Genomic DNA, 22,501 nt, shown 5'->3' with positions numbered 1-22,501 from the left:
AGACAGGCCCAGCACTCCCGAAGGGACCCCCTTGCCATCCAGAGCCTCCACACCGAGCCTCCAGGTCCCCCACGCTGCTACCCATGAGCAGATACTGCACCCATGAGACAAGTCCAGAGTCCCTCAGTTTCCCTTTCCCTGTGTCCTGCTGTGTATTTCTGTTCCCCCTTTCCCAGAGCCATGTGCCATGACACACCAAAACACACCAACAAGGACGCCACAAGATCAGTGGCCTCCAGTGCAAAACGCAGTCCCCACAACTGTTTGTTGCGGGGCAGATTCCACTTGCTTACCCAGAGCTCTCACCGTAGTGCAGCATCTCATCTGATACGAGTTTTGTCCCTCTTCTTCCAAATTCCCTAATCTGTATCGATTTTGGCATTTATTATTTGATTACATCAACAAGCACTAACTTGTGTGTGGCTGGTTCTTATGGGAGAGATCCTACTGGCCATGTAATAAGTGTTAGTGTTTTGCCATTGAATTTGCTTGTAACACAATGGGGCTTTGCTGCAGCTGTTACAAAATTGTTAGAGATCTGCTACAAATGGATTTTGTCAGTACTTTAAAATGCACTCTCTCCCCATTTCTGGCAATTACTTTGTGAGATTGAAAGAGCAAGATTCAGCTTTTTTCCCCCTCTCAGTTTCACACTGTGTCCAAAATGTAGAAACAACCCTCCTCTGCTAAGGCTAGCAAAAGCTAGGAGTAACAGCAAAAGCAGCATTTGGGAAGAACTACCAAGAACTCAAGGACCATAATGTTTCTCGCTTTTCTTTCCCACTGCTGACTGCCTGATGACATTCTTGGGTTGTAATCTGCTTAGCAGCGAGACAATTAGAAGTAATATTATCCCCCCAAAATCCAGCCCCAGGTGTTTGCTCAATGTACTCGTGTGTAAACACCTTCCCTTCTTTCCTTGGTCTGTGTAAAACAATCTTGAAACTTTTCTGAGAAACCTCCTGTGTTATTTAAGAATCCTGATATCCAATCCTGCGAACAGCTCCCTCCCCTCCCACCCATGCCTGTTGATGTCAGCCTTCATAGCAAAAACAGCTTGCAAGGCTCTTTTGTTATATTTCACTCACATCTTCTTATATTCCACTAGATCAGGTCTGCTAATCCCAACACCAGAGAAGAGTGTTGAAATTTACAGCTGCATGTGTTTGGTAATTTATGGTATTTACACTGGAGGGGACATGGCTCCAGTAATAACTGTAATTAATGAAATTACAAATCTACTCTCCTGCACATAGAGGAGCATGAAACAGCAGCTGACTTGCCAAATAAGCAGCTTTTCATGGGGTCCTACAGCTCCCTTCCCTGCCTTCTTCCCCGCTCCCTCCTCCCCAGCAGAATGTACATACTGTTCAAAAATGCAATGTACGTGTGCTTTGGTTTTGCTTCCAAGGTGGTACAGGACAAATGGTCATGAAGATAAATATGGGGCACAGACTGCACACATGGAGGTGTTAAAACCCCATGCTGGAACGGAAAAGGTTAACAATCACCTTTTCTCTGGGGTGCTTTCTCTTTTTGCAGAGGAGGGGGAAATACATAGAGATTTGTGCATTTAAAGTAATTAAGCCCTTTTCCAAATTATTTTGGCACTTAGAGGAACCCAGAAAATGGGGAATTGGTCCTGGTTGCTCCACAGCAGACATTGGGGTCTAATGGAAAATGTTCCCTACCTTCTAGTCTGTGATCTAGTTCAGTGATCCTGGGGCAGATCCCAGATCTAGACCTGGAGATGAATTTTGCTGCGTTTTGCTGCGCTGCAGGTACGAGGACTGCTCTCTTCATAGTGAAGGAACCTCTTCACATAGTGCCTCCAAACAGGGTTCTGCAGTGAGACTCAGCAGCACCCAGCGCAACCCGGGGGTAGCGCCTTTCTGTCTCCGTTAGCTTTGGGAAACCAGTCAACTCCCTGATGAGCGAGTGTGGAATAACCAGTCAGTTCTGCTCTGTTAAATGCTGTACAAACGGGCCATGATTATTTGTCTGTGTTGAAATCCTGATGTGTCCGCTACTGCCAAAACCAAACTCACCTGTTTCCTTTTTTTTCTCTTTTCTTTCCAGTTTGACAAGTACGCTCCCAAATTAGACAACCCTTACTTTCGACATTCCAACGTGAGTGCTTACCTTTCTAGGTGGTGTCTTTGTTAATGGTTCTGCTTGCACTTCTTTTGCTTGTTTTTGATTGATCAGTAGTGTTTTGATCCATTCATTCCTAAAGCTCTTTTTCCATCTTGATATTTATTTTTGTTAAGGTAAAAAATTTTCTTTGGGCTTTTTTTTTTTTTTTTTAAATCTTTGTCTACTGCGGTTTTGCTGCTGCGGCTCTATATTGCTGTGCCTGGGATGGCAGGGAATGCGCAGAAATTGCTCAATCCGTGGTCATTGCAGTATCTTTGCAGCTGGTGCTTCTCACAGTGCAGCAGCCTGGAGTGCATGGCTCTTTCACAAGATTTTGCTCAGGTCACAGGAGTAAGTCAGACTAGTGGTTTCTTCCTGGTGCTCCCACTGCTCCAAAGCACAAAAACTACATGTTTTGGGACGTGTAAAACTGCTGTATGTGCTCAGGAGAGGCCTAAGCAAAACTTAACCCAACTACACAACTACAAGGTGGTGTGCATGTTGCCTATGGTTAGTGTGCAATGCAGCATCTTGTAGTTCTTTTTTTACTTTGAAAATTAAAGCAGGTCACATTTCAAAACAGGATCAATTTGTTTGCTACTGCAGAAAAATGCAAAGTTAACTGAAAGTTAACATAAAACCCAAATTATTCTGATTCCTCCAAAAATGGTGAATGCTCTGTGCTTCCTGCAAAGTCCACAAATTTCAAAGGCACACTTGTTCAGCACTATCTAGAAAATTCATGAGAAGAGCGCATTTTCCAAGTTTTGGCTTTGCTCTTAAAATTTTTGAAAGCAAATTTAGCGTGTATTTTCACTGTGGCACTTGTTCAACACAGTACTATTTTTATATGTGCCAGGCTTGGCACCTTCCTCCATTATTGTTCAAGTTGTCCTGTGACATAAGCATCTCTTTTTCTTTTGTAGTTCTTTCCAACCTATCCTCCAGCAATGCCTGGAATGCCACCCATGCTTCCACATTCAGGTCCCTTTGGGTCACTTCAGGGAGCCTTTCAACCTAAGGTACAAACTTCTTCTTATGAAGGCTTTGTTCTTTTGCTGGGAGAGAACTGTATTCAGAGTCATGTCTCTGGTGATTTTGTAGCACATGATTTAACTAGCAGAAGTGCAGCACAGGGTTGAAAGCGATCACCCCACAGATCTGTGAGCATCCTCTGCACAAAGCAGCCCACACTTCAGCAGAAATTTTCTCTTGGCACTACAGATCATTCCTTGGAAAAGGATATGTGGTTCACTTGGGAGGTCAACTGAAACTGGAGGAGAAGCATACAGTCAAATGCATTATTTGATTGAAATATTTACAGCTAATAATTGACCGATGAGTCTCAAATCATTTTATAAATTTAATGGTTTGAGATTGCAAAAGATAAACTGTGTTTATTCCCAGAAAAAAAATGAGAAATTGACTGTACAAGTGTGGGAACAATAGGGAGAGACTGCTGTAAATGCGTAGAGCAATTTGAAGGAGCTGAATTTTTATTCCCAGCTCCGACACTGTCTGACCTTGGGCAAGTCGCTTAAATCTTCTGTTCCTCAGCTTCCTCATCTATAAAGTTATCTTGCAGTGGGTTTTATAAGGAATGATTAATGCCTGCAAGCTTCTTTGAGATAGTGTGTTTGAAAGGTGCACTGCAACTGTAACATATCATTACAACTGGAACTGATTGGCATTTGGAAATGTTGCCATGATAACCACCATTTTTGACAAATTCTGTGGTGTGCATTTCTTTTTTTTTTCTCCCAGACTTGTTTTTTATTAATATTTTTAAATGTATAGAAGCTTAAATCCCTCCAAATAAGAAAGATGTATTATATCTATATATAGCATTTGTTTGAAAATGGGGCATTTACACCATTTGTAAGGTGACATGTTAAGCTTCCTTACATACTGTGATTTGAGAGATTTATCTTAAACTGCACTTCCATAGACCTCTGCTACTGTGTTAGAAGACTTGAAGGACCATCACTGTAGCCAGCCCATTTCTGTTAGCATTTGGAAGGTCATTTCCATAACCATACCAAGCAGGACTGTGGGGTGTGCTTCCCTCAGCAGTCTCACTGAGTGAGTGGAAGTCAGTAATTAGCAACTGCTGCAGATAAAGCTTCTTACAACCTTCCCACTTAATTTTTTTTAATGGAAGCTGGAGTATTTCCTCAGTGCCCATTGAATCCCTTACATTATTTTATTCTCTGGATAGATTACAAATAGCAAAGGCTCTAAAACTTTTTTTTCAAGAAGAGTTCTGTATGTAGTATCTAGTGCAGACATAGAAGAGGAGCAGTTGCATCTAAGCAGAGGGAACAAGAGGGACCGAACGTAGCTGTCCCTTGATGGAGTTTGTCTGCCAGTGTTAATTGTCGCTATTCTTGCAAGGCATGCCAGGGGGTCCCTACAGACCCCAAGTTGTCAGGGTGTGAACTTGACGTTCCAAGAAAAGGAACTGCACAAATAAGGTGGAATTGGCAAAATTTTGCTAGGGTGAAGATAGGGTTCAGTTTTGCCATAAGGCTACTGTTAATGAGGAGCTTCTGATACACCAATAGCATGCTCTTTTGGTTTTCATCTCCATTACAGAGCTTTGTAGATACCATCTCGCTGTAAAATACCATTAGACCAAAGAGAAGCAGTTACAAAGCGAGAAAGAAGAAGTGAGCACAGACCCTTTACATTTTTAAACAGTTCTTAGTGCTGTGTTATAACTAGCCTTTAATTCATTTTAATGATAGATACATAGAACATTTGCTAGCTTGAGTTTAAGCAGCACAAGGTCACACTCTGGTGCCATGGTTAATCACTAACATCACTTGATCTCTGGACAGTGCTATATTTACATGCAATCTAACATCTGAAAAAAAGAAGGATAGGTTGAAAAATGGATCTGCTGCTTTGTCACATTATTTCCCAGTGTCCTAGAGGAGACAGAGCTGAACTGCTGGGCAAAGCCACTGTAGTCGTTACTGCATCATTTTTCCATGGTCTCCCTCCCAAGCTGTTTGACTAAAGCCTTCATAATCACTACAGACCTGATGATTTGGTTTTGGCACACTGAATCCTGCACTTCTTGCTTTCCAAAGCAGAGGTCTTGGTTTTGTTTTTCCCCTTCCCGTGTCAGTTGCCTACAGCTGTGTGTGTAAATCCACTGCACATAAATCCAGGCTGACGGTAAACTTCTCAGTGGGTTTCCCAAAGGCCATTTCTCACAAGCAAAGAACTTGAAAAGGTCAGAAGTATTCAGTTTACTTTGCTGGAGGAAGCATTCACATCTTTCTCCAGGGGACAAAGGGACAGGATGACACCATGCTATTAACATGTTGTGATCTTAAAGCTCTTGCCTGTATGATAGCTGTAACTTATTTGCCACCTTATATATACCTCAGCTGTCAGACAGGCCTTGAGAGCACAGATCTGCCTGGGGAGTTCATTGACTTACCTACACACACACACATGAGAATTCTCTTTTTAGTGAGTCCGGAAGTTAGGTGGCCTTAGACAAATTAAAACCTATCTTTCCTCCCACACCCACAGTTTTACTCATTCTTCATACAGTTTGACTGTTTGAAATCTACTGTAATTTGACCTAAACTGTGAGCGCAGTAATCTCTTGGGAAATGAGGTTTAACCCCTCTGCACTCAGCTGTGCGGAGGCACCAGGTGCAGTCACTCTGGGAGTGGGAGATGGATGAACGCCAGAGTGAGAAGACGAACAAGTTCTTGGGGATCGTCTAGGACAGGGCAACAGGTGGGATCCGGAGGAGGAGTGGGGATTCATTCAATGAGGTGTTTAATTCTTGCTGTAAAATGATGGGATAAACAATGCAAAGCTATAAAAGACCCACAAGCACCTTCTAAGGTTTCCCATTTTGCCGTGTCGAAGCAAATAGATGGGCTGTTGCCATTTTGGCCATTGTGTTATCTAACTCCAGTCAGAGAGGGGCCATGGTCCAATAGGTGCAATATAGGACTAAGATGATGGAGTTGTTCTATTCCTGACTGCGATACTGGTTGCTGCCTGAAACATGGAGGGAGTCAGTCCACCTCTCTCATTCTCTCTCCTGCTGCCTGCCTGTTTTGTCTAAAGAATAAGCTTGGGGGGGCAGGGACTGTCCCTTCCCATCCACTTGCATATTGCATAGCACAATGGGGTTGTGATTTCAATGGGGCTTAGGGGTGCTGCTGTAATACTGTTACTGCTGCTAAATAATAATAGATGACATGGTGGTTAAATGCTGTTGGCTGTCAGTAAGAGATAACATTTAGCACTAATGTAGCAATATGCGTGTTCAAAGCACAGTACAAACATGGACTAATTAATGCCATCAACATCAGATAGAGATGCTAAATGTACCCCTAGTATGATACAGTATTATTCACGCTCTATTCTTGTCTTTCAGACTTCAAACCCTATTGATGTAGCAGGTAGACCAGGCACAGTCCACCATACACTGCTGCAGAAGACTCCAGGGGTAGGCAACAATATATAACCTTTCTTTCAGCTTATCTGGATTTACAGTAAACACAGGTATTGCTCATAAAAAGAAAGAGAGCAGCTGGTGAGCAAATTGGCCTTCTAGACTCTGAACGTGCAGTCAGGACAGAAGTTTCTTTTTCTGGTGAGACAACAGTAGCCTCCACCAGTTGTGAATACAAAGGGATGTATTGACTTCTTTAAACAAAGTGAGAGGGAAATGGGGCAGGAAACCCCTTCAAGGTCTTTCCCCTAAGCATTGCTTGGAGAGCAGTTTTATGCGCTCCATTTCAGAACATTATAAAGTTTGGAAAACCACTGGCACTGTTCAGTTGCTGGCACGAAGCTGCTTTGTTTATCATAAAATTCTGCTGAGTTTGGTACAAGGAATGAAAGAGAAGTTTTAAGCCTCCGTTAAGCCTTTTAGGTTTCCCATGTCACAGGGGACTTCTCTGGAACATTGCTTTCTAAATGCTTTTATTTGTTCAGAGGAAGGAAGTTCCCCACCTTTCAATATTTGGCTAGTTTAAGAAAGACTAATTGTTCTATTTCTGCTTTTTCCATAGGTGTCAGACCCTTATAGGCCTCCAGTAAGAGTAAGTAAGGTTTGTGGGGGATTTTATATACATATATATACACACACTTCAAATATTGTGCATGTGTTTTTGAAATTTAACATTTCTAGTAGAAAATTTCACACTCATCCTTTATTTAAAGTGAAATGTCTTAGTTAGCTGTTAGCTATTTCTGATTAATAACGTTTAGGTTGTATTCCAGCCTTATTTTGCATCCATTTATGTGCATTAATAGTTCACAGTATGAAATAAAGGTCACAGAAATAAATGACTGTGAGCATGGACAGACATTCACCAGTAATCAGATTCGTGGTGGCTGAGGTCAATGTGTTTTATTTGTGCTTCTGATGTTCCACAAAAACACCCTACAGTGAGTACCGCCGCTCAACTGAAAAACAGTAACTCGTTCAGCTGTGGCACTGCTCATCCCTGGTGATTGTTTGTCCATACCCTTTCCTCCTCAAATGCAAGCAGCCATAATAACCACGCATGACTTAGCTTGCAGTGCAGCAGGGATGAATGAACAGGGCTCTTTTCGGAAACAGAACTGTTAACTATTAGTTGCTTTCTCTTAAGCATGGCATACTGTTCTTTGCTGCCATTTATTTCAGTTTATAAAGGAGGGAGTGCAAGTAGGAAAGAACAAAGCAGGGGTCTCAGGTCTCCATGAGATGAGGAAGATATCCCACATACCACATTCTTCCTGTTTGTTTCCTTCTTAATTTAAACATCATCTGCTGCAATACAGAAAAAAATGTTGATCGTTTATTGTGCTGTTTTAGTAATCAGCCTTTCTCATTGCTTAGCTGCCTGTTTGACAGTAAGGGAAATGAAACGTTCTATCTGATGTAGATTGCTAACGTATAAATTAATCTAAATTCTTGTGCTTTCCATTGCAGAAACCCGGAAAGTGGTGTGCGGTTCATGTACAGATCGCCTGGCAGATCTACCATCACCAGCAAAAGATAAAGGTAATTCAGACAGCTTCTGGAACAAAGCCAAGTCTTTGGGTTTACAGATTATGTTTTAGTGAGTAATGAGCAGGAAGCAGTTACCGTTGGTGATTCTCAAGCTTGCCTGTATTGATTAACTAACATTTTCAATCCTTCAACATTTATTGTAGCAACCATAAAGTTTATCTGAGGGCAAAGGAGTTGGGTTGAAGTATAGCAAAATGAGGAGGAGATACTAAGTGCACAGCCAGAAAGAGAAGAAGGGAGGGGGGAAGGTAATTTTGTCCCAAATACATCTTTTTTACAAAGCATACATGTTTAATATCATTTCCCTTCTGTACTAGTACCTCCTGTGGAATATGGAGTATTAGCCCATTCATAATGAAATGACCAATACAGTGAAGAACATATTACAAAACATAGAGCAGGCGAGTAGATTGACAGTTACTGTGTTAGAGGTTGTTGGTCTTTCTGCACTGGGCAGAGGGAGGGGGTTTAAAACTCAAGAGGTAACAAGACGTAGATACACCGGAGTGCTGGTACAGGCTCAAAGTTCCCTGTGACAGGCAGAATAGCTGATAGTGGGACTTCTGTAGTGTTTATTTTTTCATAGCTCTGTTGTAGTTTTTTTGTCCCATTAATAAAAACTATTCAGTGCTTAAGTAGGTGCATTGTAATTAGTGCCTCTACAAGTGGTGTATGTCCATTTTTTTTATAAGCAAATATATCATCTATTGATCATCAGCTATTGAGAGACTTATATGACTTAGGTGCAGTCTGACCATGCTCACCTCTGTAGGGGAAGGATAAAAATAACCTCTGGAGGAGCCTCATAGTTTTCTTTACCCTTCACCCCTTGTCTGCATAGTAAGCTATACTAGCTGCAAGAAAGGCATAGTCTAGGAACATCTCTCTTTCCAAACTGGAGAAGCAAAACAGACGAGTCCGTCACCCAGCTCTCAAGACTTCTGTCGGCAGCTTTCCGCCTGCAGAATGTTTTTTGTCAGGCTGAGAGCGCCGACTGATCCTGGGGTGCAGCGCGCTCAGTGTATCATGTTGCATGCTCCACTGTGTGTGCTGAGGGGCTGAGAGCTCACTTCAGACCTTATTCATGTGGATGAGGCAGGCAGCTGAGAGGCTGTGGAGCGAAATGGCCTTACAGACACTGTCAGAGCATGACTGCAGTACGTGACCAGAGACACTGCTGTCACTCTCGCTAACTCTCCCTGGCAGGGCTAAGCAGGAGTGAGCCTGAACTCCCTCTCTTTTTCTCTCATAAAAAAGCAAGTGTATAATGAGATTGTTTTTATATCATTTGACAGCAAATGCAGCTGGATCCCCACAAGCTAGAGATAGGTGGTAAACTTGACCTGTTCAGCAGACCTCCCGCCCCTGGAGTGTTTCCAGGCTTCCATTATCCACAGGATCTTGCCAGGCCTCTGTTTTCTACCACAGGTAAGGGAAGATCATCATTTGTTGCAAAAAAACCCCAAATGGTCAGTATATGTAATATGTGTCTCTACAGCTACGTATGCCTCAAAAATTGAAGCAGACAAGATGGTTCATAGGGTTCTGGAGGCACTGGCAACTGTTGTGACCGGGGCTCTCAGAGCTGCTGGACTGGGCTCTGCCATTGCCTCCAGTGCAGGGTCCTCTGCACGTCACCAGGCTGCAGCAGTTGGCTCTTACATTTGTGTCTGTGCAGCTGGTTCTTATGTTTCCTGATTAATAGGCTAGAGAGTGATTTTAAAAAACAGTTTTGACAAAACACTTGAAAATGTTTCTATTGCACAGGATTGGAAGTGGCCCCTGTCTCTTTCTTGCTTTTATACTTGCCATGTTGGTTTTCTCAGCTCCTCCACTCACCACGTTTCTGTTTGTTTTCTGAAAACAAGGGGGTTTTGTAAAAGGAAGACTTCAATAACAGCATTGAAAATACCACAGAAGGTGTATTTGTGAAGTGTTTGGGTTTTAAATATAAAATCGCCCTATGTTACATGAAGTCCACCAATCTCTAAGGCTTAAAATGGCATATTGAATTTTAAAAAAAAAAAAAAAAAAAAAAGAATCACATACAGTTTACGTTGATCAATTGCTTTCCAATCTGTTGGAGAAGTAATTACAATTAATGCAATTACCAAAGTGCAGTAAGCTTCACTGTGCTTTTCTTGATGGCTCTGACCACAAGAGACTGCAACTCTGACATTCTGGTTTTGGAGGTCACTGGTACTGTTATTGTTGATTTCCATCTACAAATGTTGGTTTTGTTCTCTTCCCCGGGGCTTAACTTTCCCCCTAGACTTTTTCAGATTTTCTTTCTGTGTTTAAGATGCCAATGTCTGCCTTCTGTGTGTTATTAATTGACAACTAATGTAATTTTCTTTCCTAACGTTACTCTGGTTTTATGATGCAGTGTTGCGTTCTCACTCTAACTCAGTGCAGGCATGGCTGTATTCAGCCTTGGTTCAACCCTGTTGAAACGAATGAGGTTAGAAGTGTTACGAATTTTGTCCCAAACATGATAGAAAAGCAACAGATGAGAATGAAGCTGAAATCTCAATGAGAATTGAGTTTCAAATGCAGATGTTGGATAGCCTTCAGGAACTCTGATGGTGGTCCAGTTTGTCTTTCCGCCCTTATCTGTGGATGGAAATTGTTAACCATCAAATGCTCATTTCCACCACATACAACCAGTGCTGATACTAGCTGTACATTGTAGGATGCTACCCTGTATTTTGGACTCTGTAAAGGTACTTTGATAGCACGGCGCCAAGATATTTACTGCACCTGCTTGGATGCATAAGCACAGCTGATTTACAAACCTCTGACTGTTTTCCTGTGGCAGCTGCTTCCTTATCACTGTCATCAGTTTGTCCTGTGTTGTCATTACAAGAATCTTGTTTCATGCATGGTTTTGCTACTGAAGGCTATAGTGGGGAGAGTTTACCTGAACAGGCAGAAAAGCACTAGTTCATTTGGTATCTTGAGCTTTTTCTCTTAAAGATGCAAGCATGGCTTGCTTCTCCATTCATAAAAGCAAGAGGGGAAATAGTATGGAATAGATACATTAAAGAAGGCGAATTAATAGAAACCTTTCACTAGAGATAAACAACCTTACAGCAACTTGTCCATGAGTATATTAATCACAAGAGCCATCACATGGTAAATCTAGGTAAAGAGTGCTATCAAAGTGAACAAACATTGCAGCAGTAATATATAGATGAATAAATCTTTTAGTCTGCAATATCCGAGGCATTCTTTTCACCTTATCGAACAAGCGTGCAGTTGATGTGAATCATTGGTTCTGCTGCATTGCCTAGTTACTGTGGGAGACATAAGTTATCTTAGGGCCACCTGTCTTCAGGACGGATGTTCAGCTGCCTGGCAGACGCTATATTTAATAACTACCTGACAGCCTGCAATGCCGCTCCTGGCTTTCTCCGGAGGATTTTTTATTATCAGCCCGTGTAGTTGAGTTTGTAAGCCGTCTCCTTTGAAGAAATCTCCCATCCATTATACACCTTCTGAAATCTTAAAGGATTAGAAAGATGACAGTCTCCATCCGTCTTGAAGCATTGGAGCAGTCAGAATGTTTATAGATAACTCCAGGTCTCGTTGCCATGGTCTCTCTTAAGTTTCCTCAACTCATTTTCTGGCTGCTTAGGTTTGTGGTGCCCAAGCTGGTGAGGGACACGCAGTGCTGTCTCTCTCTCCAGTTTTATCGTCTGCTCATGTTCTGGACACGAGTGCATTTTACAACGACCGTCTGTTGTTGGGCTCTGTCACCAAGGATGACCTGGTGGACTGACCAGCACCTCCGTAAAACGCTGTTTGGGCTGTGTTTGGGATGCAGTTTCTCCTGTGCATATTAATTTCTTCCGTCCATTTCCCCCAAGTCTTGCTGTGGCCTTCCGTAGTGTTATCAGTACTGATGATACATGGTGCAAACGTGCATTTGATGTGACTTGGAGATGAGGGGCAGGAACTTAGCAGAGCAGGTCTGCCACTGGAGGGGATCATTCATACGGGCCACAGACAAGGCAGAAGTCTTTGTGGTGAAGGTGACAGGAAAGCTGGAGTGCCAGGTGGGAGGAGAAGGATCATAATCCTCTTTTCTATAATGCAAAGTTATCACTTGAGAAAGCAGTGACTGGGTAAGTGAGCTGTTAGTGAAGAGCCCATGTTCATGCCCAGTATGGCTGCTGCTGTTTGCTAGAGTTGGCCTGTTACTCTTCCCGATATTAAGGGAAGTTAACTTTTTACCAACAAAATAGACAAGACAAGAGCACTGAGGAGCTTTATATAGATGTTGGTCTATTCTGCACATGACGTAACATGTCTTTGGGAAAGTGCTGCTTCTGTCATTGTGTGGAATTACTAGTTTCTAACAAATTGAGACAGTTAACACACGGGTATGACAGGTATTGCTTTCTGCAAGGGAGGCAGAAGTTGTGTTTGCATCCGGGCAGCATCTGAAAGTTATGATAATTGCTAATTCTGCTTTGCCTGCAGTAGTGGAAGTACTGGCAGGAAGGAGGCACCAGGAGGGTGTTTGCAGTCTAAACAGTTGGAGAGCACTGCTCTTGTCAGTGTAATACTGGAGCCACAGAAACATTTTGTCACACATATCTGAAACAAATATTCAAAAGTCGATTTCAGGTGCTTCCTGAAAATCATCTGTACTAATCTTAGGGGGCAAAAGCCAGGCCCATGAGACTGCCCAAACATACTGTCATTTGCAGGGTACATGGGAGTTAATGTTCTCCCCAAGCCATGTGTCCCAGCGGCAGGTGACACCAGTGCTTTTCATGGTGTGGTTCAAGCCCATTCAGGTTCACATGTGTCTGCCTGCAAAGGAAGCAAATCTCTCATTTTCTGCTCTGAAAGGAGAGCAGAATCTTCTGCACGAGCCTGGTCCACCTTGATATACAGGGCAAACCAGCTTGTTTCAGCCCATTCTTGCCCCTTGCCTCAACTTACTCTAACCTAGCATGCTCAGCAGTGGCGTTCTTTCCCACGAGGTAGCATGGCACTGTGGCAATGAGCAGTGTCTAGGAAAGGGAAGAAATACTGCGGGGGGAGCCTGTGGATGCAGAGACAGATGTGAGAGCGTAGATGGAGCTCTCAAGGGAGAGGCATGATTGATGTTCCCTGCGTGCCTGTCATTAACTGGTGTTTCATATAGACTCTAATCAGTCACTTCCGAGCACCTTCTGTCTGGGCCCATAACCTGGGTTGACCCTTTTTAATGTAAACACAGAGTAATGACTGAAAATGCCAGACAAAGAGATTCACTTCCTCATTACTACAGGTGAGCAGCAATGCTCAGTGCAAGGTCTCCTCCTGCCTCCTAGTGCCCACAGACTCCTTTAAAGGGCACTCAGAGAAATCCTGCCTGTAGCTCGCTCAGCTGGTGTTTAGGGTCTTCCCCTGCCTTTGCTGTGTTTAAATCTGGCCTGTGCCTTTGCACCTGGTTCTTGAATGTGATGGCCAGGACCTCTGTGAATGCAAGCAGTCACTTGCCACTGAACTAAAAAGGGACCTTGTTCTCACAGGTGCGACACATCCAGCCACCACCCCTTTTGGTCCTTCACCTCACCACAGCAGTTTCCTGCCTACTAACCACTTGGCAGGTAAGTGTAAGTAAACCCTGCCTTCACCTTTAAACCTCTGACCCATTCCTGGCTCTCTGCTGTGGTCCTGCCTTGAGGCGCTGTAGCACTAGGGGAGGGAGAGGCTTAAACTGTCTCAGGAACCAGAAGCTAGCCAGCTTCTCACCCATGCCAGCTTCCCAGCACTTCCCCTCTGCTCTCCTCCAAAGGAGAGGGGCAGGATTAGCAGACCCTCTCCTGCAAGAGAAGGGGGCATGGCAGAGCAGGCAAGTCTGTCACTGATGGGACACTGCACAGGATCTGAAATGTGACCTGTAGAGCTCTTCTGTGCTGCTGAATGTGCCCAAGGAAAAAGGGAAAATTTATGCAGAGGTATCTCAAACAAGCCACAGCTTAAAATGGGCCCCTCCCGTACCATTTCCTACCTATGAAAGTTCTTGGCTAGGTTCTTTTAATAAAGTTCAGTGAACAGTTCCTGGCAAATAGCTGTTCTGCACATTTTGCCAGCCTTTCAGTTTCCTAATTGGCAGTAAGTAGAGCCTGATTTTCTCAAATTTCCTCATTTTAGAAGCTTACAAGCAGCTCATTGCCAATTAAAGTTCAAGCTCTGTTGATTAATGTTTTAGTAACACTCATCCAATCAGTAAATGTGGCATGCCACATGACCTAGTAGACTTTTTTCTGTTGCAAATACCCAGATTTACATCAATTCCTGAACATTCTGTCAAAATTAACTGTATTTCTAGAGAGTCACTCAACTACTTAATATCAAAGGGGAAGGGCAAGAACAGCTATTTAAAAATAAATAAATAAGCAAATAGCTGTTTGCTTAAAGACCCAAGCTATTTGTGCTATTTGCCTTGATATTTTAAATATAAGGATATCCATGAGGAAGTGGAGAGCAACACACCTCCTGTAACATGGCAAGTTAAAGACTTTAAAGGAACAGTCAAAAAGCCAGTGGACAGAAGGAGGAGTTGTTTAGAGATGACCAGTAGGAAAGAAAACAAGTACACTGGTACGATTTAACCCATAGCTATGTCTGAAGAAACCTGAGTCAGGCTGTATCTGCTCAGAGAGGAACCTCTTCTGATGCTGGGTGCCTTTAATGTAAAAGAAAAAAAAAAAAAAGGCAGGACTTTTTATAAAGACAAGTGCCAGTAGCCAAATAGTCAGATACTTGACTAGGAAAGGCAAGATTCGATTTTTGCCTCAAAAGAATACAAACCTCCCCTGCCTTTGTCATAGTAGCTCCTAAGACTACACTATTATTTCCACCATCACTGGGGTCAAGGAAGCTATTATGGGAGAGGATGTCAGCACAAACAGGCCAAAGTTAGTTTGTGTAAGGATGGATGTCCATAGCAATTAGCTCGGGACTGTCTCTGTGCTCTATTACAAGGAGGGTAGAAAGTTGTATACAGAAATGAGTGAAACAATACGTCCCCTCAGTATGCTGACAGAGGAGCCTCCCGAGGTTCTTCTGTCAAGGCAATTGCAATGCTTCTGCTATTAGTACTGATAAGGAAGGAGAGTTATAGCTCAGCAGCAGCCACCCTAATTTCAGCTATTAGACCTTAATTTCTAGCTCGCCTCTGACTGGCATACAAAAGTTTATTACAGCACCTGTTTGCAGAGTGAGCACTGAATCCCTTCTCCATTTTAACATGATGGGAATTTTCTGTGCAAAGAACCTTGCAATGAGAAGGATCAGCTTAAAGTCTGGCCTAATCCTACTTGGATTCAGACCGTTAAGAAGGGGAGGGGTGCGTTTCATTCTCCAACATTCTTGGCTAAATGCCTGCTAAATCCCTGTTTGCCTTTCCAGATCCATTTAGCAGGTCAAGCACCTTCAGCGGCCTTGGGAACTTAGGCAGCAATGCCTTTGGAGGATTAGGCAGTCATGCTCTGAGTAAGTACTGGCTGGGTTACTGCAGACAAACATCCCTTCCAGAAAAGCCACATGCTAATATTTACAGCAGCTGGTGGTAGTTTTTAAAGAAGTTTAATTCCTAACCTCCATTCTCCTATCTGAAAACACTGCACCTAAGATTTCCAGGTCTCTGCGGTGGGAGCTTTTCTGCATGTCACAGACATCACTAGCTGTGCTCTGTGTCTCCTCGCTGCTGAGGGTTGGTACCTTGTGTGCTCCTAGAGGTGCTAGAGCTGCAAGGCCCCCCTGAGCTCTGGGACCCTATGGGCATCTGAAGTAACACCCTTCAACAGCGAAGATGCATAGCGGAACAGCTGTTGATACTTCTCCTAATTCAGCGTGTAGACTTCCTCTGTAACCATTGCCTGAAGTTTAAATTACCTGTATAAAATGATTTTACTTCAAAAACATGTTACCTGTAGGCAAGACATGCTTGAGAGCCACACATAAGAGAGCATGCTTTTGCATCTCATGGTGCAACAGAAATCAGCTGAAGATTGATGGAGGAAAATCAAGTGACTGTTCTGAAAAGCCTACAGCCAAGCTCTATTTTTATACACACACATACATACCACCAAATAGTCTGGTTTCTTTAACAAAACAAACGTCCCTGAATCCTCAGCTGGAGGCAACTGATTGCTTGTAACTACCCACAAATTAAAGTTTCTGCCAGTGAGAGGAGCTGAGGAAAAATACTGCTTTCGTGCTGGAACCCTTGCTGGGGTGGGGGGAGAAGAGGAGCTGGGCATTTTCAGTCATCTCTGAGTTACTCAGATGTACAGTTAAAGCTTCCTCTGCCAATAGAATTAAAAGAGCTGGTGGATCTTACACCCAGTGTTGGAGGTATCTCTGTCCACCTGCTAGTAGCTCCCCCTCACCATTAGCCTCCCCATTAAAAAGTCTTGAAAGGACAGTTCTGGTTGTGATTAACATTGTGAAAAATGTATATGTAATTATTTGGTTTGAATTATTTTTAACTCTTCCTCCCCCTGTCATTATTCTAGCTCACAACAACATTTTTACTCACAAAGATGGCCCAAACCTGCAGAATTTCAATAATCCCCACGAACCATGGAATAGACTCCATCGGACCCCACCGTCCTTCCCAACACCTCCACAGTGGCCCAAGCCCACCGATTCTGAGCGAAGCTCCTCGGTGACAAACCATGACAGAGACAGAGAGCGGGAGCGAGAGCCCGAGAAGAGGGATCTTTCTCTGAGTAAAGACGACAGAGACAAAGAGAGGTAAGCAGTGGGTGCTTTTGAGCACTTTCTCATGGACCTATTTTTCCTCTACGTTTTTTCTAATTTTTCCAATTGTAAAATAATCTTCAGAGCAAAGCGTTGCTTGTCTTTGAAGCAGCTGATAGGCCTCTCCCTCAGATGAGATCAACACCAAGAAAAGACCTCATTACCTTTTAGCATTTGTCCTCTATGGAAATATGGTAAGCCAGTCCCTGCTGGTAGGTTAATAAAAACCACCAGGTTGAGGAAGTGAGCATGTCATGGTGTTTTCAGGGTATACTTGGCTGTTTTCAACGCAGTTGCTTTAGGATCGCTGTATATTCTGAAATCATGAAGGTAGGGTTGTGATGGGTTCTCATTAATGTACAGATATGCTGATGAATTCAAATGTTAGCTGGACATTAACGAGATAAAAATGCAAATGCCTATATCTGGTGCAGTGTGCATGAACCATTAGCAAAACTGATTTTAAAAAATTGCACTGTAGACAAACCCTTATTAACGATGACGGGTCTGTATCACCTGGGCTATAGATACTTCATTAGCTTCCAGTTACAGGATTTTGAAGCTGTAAAGCCCTTTATATTTCAGAGCCCGGTTGTCTCCAACAGGCTACTTCTTTGTAGGCAATAACAGCCTGCAAGGCTTAGATGTGTGCATTTGCCTAGTGATAGGGGGTTCATAGTTTTCCTGGAGTGCTTTTAATGGCATCTTCAGGCAGCGCCTGTGAACAAGATTAAATGGAAGCAATAGGCTGAAAATCATCTTGCTTTAAATGCTACGTTGTCTGACACCCTTGCGTGGATAGTCATTCAGATAGGACTTCTTGGCTTTAGTGTAATTCATTTGCAAACCAAGGTTACTTTAGTCTCAAGGGTGTTCACACAGGGGTTAACATCTCTATTACATTTTTATTAATTCAGCTTAAGCTGTCCCCACCATCCCTGTTTGGACATGGTTTAATGAACCACCTCCTTGACCAGTAATCAGGACTACCAGAGAGGAAGAAATCTGGGTTAGCAAATGTAATCATAAGGGATAAATACTTACAGAACTCCTCAAAACACCTCCAGCTTTCAGCACTTGGGTCTCACAGCTTTCAAAAGCAAACCCAGCATAAAGCTTAGGCATCAGTGAGCCTCTCAGCTGCATAATGCAGTTCTCTCAATCACACCATCATACTTTACATTTAAAGTGTCTCTTGTTCAGAGCAAAGTGGTTTTAAAAGGTGATCATTATTTATTCTCCTCTTAAAGAGGTGGGAGTAACTGTGACTAATTGGCTTGCTCAGAGATAGAGGTGCAGTTAGAAATGTAAACCCTCATGCCTCTCTTTCTAAAGCATGGACATTGTCATCAAACACCTTGTTCATCATAGCAGGTCCTCTCGAAACAGAGGTCAATCACTCAAGTTTCATGGCCTATTCAAGGATTTTTGTCCTTAAGCACCTAGCTTACCTGCCAAAACTGCCAACAACAAAAACTCTCCTGCAGCTCCATAGGAAAATAAGCATCATCTTTTGGCTGCTTCCAGTTGATGAGGCTGTCTTGTGAAGGACCTGCATATATTTCTGCAGGCTTCTGTTTTGTGTGACTGGATCCATGTTTTAGGAAAGGAACCTGCGTTAAGAGTGTTACAGCCAAGAAGATCATTGTCTGGCAGCAAGATGTATATATGAACACACAATAAGCATCTTTTTTTAAAAAATAAGCTGTCTGGAATTCTTTTTTCCCTACATTTCTCAGTGAAGTGGTCCTTCTGTTCTTTCAAATGCATCCCCAAATTAGTCCCCAAATTTGTGGACATTTTACACTTTTTTTCTACGTAGTATGTAAAGACAGGTAGTGCATATCTATTAGTGTAGCATCACACCTATAGCTGATGCTGGCAGAGCTTTTCACATTATTTTCTGAGCAATCTCAAAGTACACAACTAGACACAGCACTAAGCATGTCCAACATCACATGTATGCTTGTTCACACAAAACGAAGGATGTGTGTTCTCTCTTTTTACAGAGACCTCATGGATAAAAACAGACATTCAAACAGATCCTCACCGGCATCGGCTCCAGTGACACATCAGATAAGCAATCTCATCCGCAGCAACAGCCAAACCTCCAGTGATCCCATCAGACAGGTTAGCCTCGGGGAAAGGGAAAGGTCCAAAGAACCCGAGCGAGAGCACCCTGACCGGCTGAGAGAGCCGCCCATAGCAGAACACAAGATTAAAGAGAGCCGTTCCCCAGTGAAGGAAACTCCAAGCCATGATAAGAGACCCTCCGAGGACAACACAAAGCCAGTAATCCAGTCTGTGTCCCCATACAGCAAACCTGCACTAAGTGAGAGCTTGAAGCTTACCAATCTAATGAGCAAGGACATGGAGAGAAAGACAGAGCTTCCCAGCGACCTCCAGAAGATTAAGAATGACATCAAAGTCAAAGAGGAGAGGAAGGAAGACAGTGATGTGCTGGTGGTAGGGTCTGAGCCTTCACAGCACTCCCGATCAGTGGAGCATCCCCCACCACCCACTTTGCATGGATTATCATTGCCTCACTCGATGGCTGCCTCTATGCCCATCTCCATGGGCAGCGTGCACCAGATGAACAACATGAATGTTCTGGACCGCAGCAGAATGATGACCCCGCTCATAGGCATGAACCCTTTGTCAGGAAGAGAGAGGCTGCCGCATCCCGGATTTTCTTGGGACCCAATGAGGGACCCGTTGCGAGATGCCTACCGGAGCTTAGACCTGCACCGTCGAATGGACTTTCAGCTCCGGACGGATCCTATCCACAGGTTCCCTACCACCTCTGGATTTTACGACCATGAGCGTTCTTATAGAGACAGGGAGCCACACGACTATAACCATGAAAACCTTCTTGAAGCCCGCCGAGAGCAGGAGCGGTTGCGGCAAGTGGAGGAAAGAGAGCGCTTGCACTTACGGGAAGAACTTGAGCGTGCCAGAATGCACCACTTGCACTCGTCCCCCATCGAAAGTCACCTGGCACACGTGCCATCCTTCATGCCTCATTTAAGCGGGATGCATTACCCCAGACTGAGTCCATCCACTGCCATGCACAATGGGATTTTAAATAGGAACCCACCAACTGCAGCGCTGAGCGCCCCACCGCCTCTTGTACCAGCGAGCAGCACCAGACCTGCCTCCCCACGCAGGACTACTCCACTCACAAACTCAGAGTCCAGGGACTACTCCCCCTCTAGGAACCCCAAAGAAGTAGAGGCACGATAGTCCCCAACATCGAATTTTAAACTTGCCTGTATATAAAACAAACAAACAAAAAAAAAAACAAACAGAAAAAAAAAACAAAAAACAAACCTTTTACAAAATGCACTGCTGTAAACTTTTTTTTTTAATGTAAAATTTGTAGAAGTTAAGCACATTTCCATAAATAACGGGGTCGGGGATGCAGACTTTCCAACAAGAAGGTTGCTGAGAATGGGAATTTAATATATAGGTATTGATTTTTGTTTTTGTTTTTTGTTTCTGTGCTAAAAAAAAAAATGAGTTAAAAATATCAAGTTTGTACATTTTTTCCCAAATGTGAGAAACATTTTTAATGGATTTGTATTTTTTTTAATTTTGTGCTCTTTATTCACTTAAAAAAGAAGAAATTTTGCTTTTGTTTTTAGTTAAATTTGCATTTTAAAGGCCTCAGATCCTTAAGAAAAAAATACCCAGGGTTTCTTAAAAGTATTATTTATGGAAATACTGTAGTTTTACAGTCCACTGTGAGGTTCCCTTCTGAGGCCAATTGATCACTTACCTTGGTACTTTGGAACCGAAGTTACAGATATATATTAAAATATTAATAATAATAATAATGTACAAAACTGTTTGTTTTTTGCCTTATTATATTATGCAGAAATTTAAGAGGAATTTTTTTTGACTTCTTGTTTTAAACAAAAAAAAACAAAGAAAACAAACTGTAAATATTCTGTTAATATAAATGTACACCAATATTAAATTCTTAACATAGGTAGACTTTATAAAAATGGTTTCTAGAACCACTCTGGTTATTTGTTAACATGGTTACAACTCATACTCTTGTCACAGTCAGAAATTCACACTCAGAAAGCTAAGTACGGCATATATACTTCAACTATGCAAGAACTTGGAGGCAGGTCTTAGTGGATGTTGGGGGGAGGAAGGTTTAAAAAAAAACAACCCAAAAACAACCAACTCGCAACTATGGAGACAGAATGGAAATGGCATGTGAACAGGAAGAAGGATGCTTGTGTTTAACAAAAAAAAAAAAAAGAGAGACTGAATTTTTTTGTACAAACACAAGGGACTGTTCGTCAAGGAAAGAGAGAGACACACGCTCCTGGAAGGGAATTTTGGTTTCCTACTTTTCAAGCTGGCAAAAGCAGATGGAACTGGCACAGTACCATGCGGCAGACCCTTTCCTTATTTTTTTTTCCTTTTTTTTTCTCTTTTTTTGTGTTGTGGGCAGGATCGCTGGCAAGCAAGGACAATTTTCCGTGGACCCCTTGTGCTAATTGTGCAGTGTTCTTATTGGAATCTGTATACAAGACAAAGTAGAATTTTAGGAGTGCAAAAAAAAAAGTCTAATGGTTGATTAAAAAAAAAGAAATTCTGATATATTATCTATAGTACATGAAGACCATAAGCAAATGTTTGTTTCAGTGTGGTTCTGCCTTGAACTGCTTTTTGGCATGATTTATTTTTTATTTCCAATTTTACTTTTCATCCATATGTAAATTTTGCCATGTTTTACTTGCTGTACCATCCCCCCTCCCTTATTTTATTTTTCAGTGTCCATGTTTTATATATCCTGGGCTTTTTCTCTCTAGTTAATTCAGCCATCCGCTACTATTTTCTTGGCTCTGTAACTCTTGTTTCCCCCCCCTCCCCATCCTCCCCCCTGCACCCCCTGTAATTTTAAACATTCAGTTTCCTTGTAGATCAATGAAGATAAATACAACATTGATTTTGGATGAAAAAGGTAGTTGAGTGTTTGTGTGTCGTAGCCAGTGCTGTTGACTCGGAGGCTAATGGTTTATCGACGGTGCTTCGACGGCTGGGAGGAGGCAGCTGGTGGAAGGGGTTGGTGCTGGGAGAGGGATTTTATTTTGTTTGTGGATCTTTGCCGGCAGAAGGAACGTGGCCCGTAAAATGCTTCAGAGGGTCGGGGCGGGGGGAGGAGAGCGGCGCTCCCCCGCAGCTCTCACGCCCATGGCCCTGGCGCAGGGGCACCTTGGGCTCTGCGCCTCCTGCGCTGATCCGGCAGCCTTCTGCTGGGGGGACAGAAGGACAGAAAAGGAAGCGCAGCCTCTGTGCAGAAGCTCGTTGAAGGGCTCGTGCTGCCGGCATCACTACGGGAAGGTTATCGCCTCAAGCACTGTTCTCCACGTGCATTTTCATTTGCTTCCCCAGCTTTTCCCGTAGGCTGAGAGCAGACATCTGCAGGGGGATGGAAAAGTGCTCCAAGCCCCCTCACTCTCACTAACTGATTTAACAGTGGGCGACTGTGCTTTAACAGCATGTTACAGCTTCTGTTTTTAAGTTTGCGTGTGACT

At 43.0% G+C, this 22,501-nt stretch overlaps 1 protein-coding gene across 13 annotated transcripts in view; it reads left to right on the top strand.

The window, feature by feature from the left end:
* FBRSL1 (fibrosin like 1) overlaps nucleotides 1-21,926 on the top strand; it is a 552,380-nt gene extending 530,454 nt beyond the window's left edge. For 4 of the 13 annotated variants that reach the window (XM_074886841.1, XM_074886837.1, XM_074886832.1 and 1 more), the window contains 10 exons: nucleotides 2,080-2,130; nucleotides 3,063-3,158; nucleotides 6,549-6,620; nucleotides 7,189-7,227; nucleotides 8,097-8,168; nucleotides 9,473-9,605; nucleotides 13,706-13,783; nucleotides 15,591-15,674; nucleotides 16,700-16,940; nucleotides 18,932-21,926. In XM_074886841.1, the coding sequence (XP_074742942.1) occupies nucleotides 2,080-2,130; nucleotides 3,063-3,158; nucleotides 6,549-6,620; nucleotides 7,189-7,227; nucleotides 8,097-8,168; nucleotides 9,473-9,605; nucleotides 13,706-13,783; nucleotides 15,591-15,674; nucleotides 16,700-16,940; nucleotides 18,932-20,189 (2,124 nt within the window). In that variant the 3' untranslated portion in view covers nucleotides 20,190-21,926. The remainder of the gene's footprint in view (nucleotides 1-2,079; nucleotides 2,131-3,062; nucleotides 3,159-6,548; nucleotides 6,621-7,188; nucleotides 7,228-8,096; nucleotides 8,169-9,472; nucleotides 9,606-13,705; nucleotides 13,784-15,590; nucleotides 15,675-16,699; nucleotides 16,941-18,931) is intronic. The other 9 variants (XM_074886833.1, XM_074886835.1, XM_074886844.1 and 6 more) reach the window with 5 other exon arrangements.
* The last annotated feature ends 575 nt before the right edge of the window (nucleotides 21,927-22,501 follow it).

This window comes from Strix uralensis, chromosome 17 (assembly GCF_047716275.1).
Source record: "Strix uralensis isolate ZFMK-TIS-50842 chromosome 17, bStrUra1, whole genome shotgun sequence".
In the NCBI taxonomy this organism is placed as follows: Eukaryota; Metazoa; Chordata; class Aves; order Strigiformes; family Strigidae; genus Strix; species Strix uralensis.
This window is presented reverse-complemented; position numbering and strand designations above follow the sequence as displayed.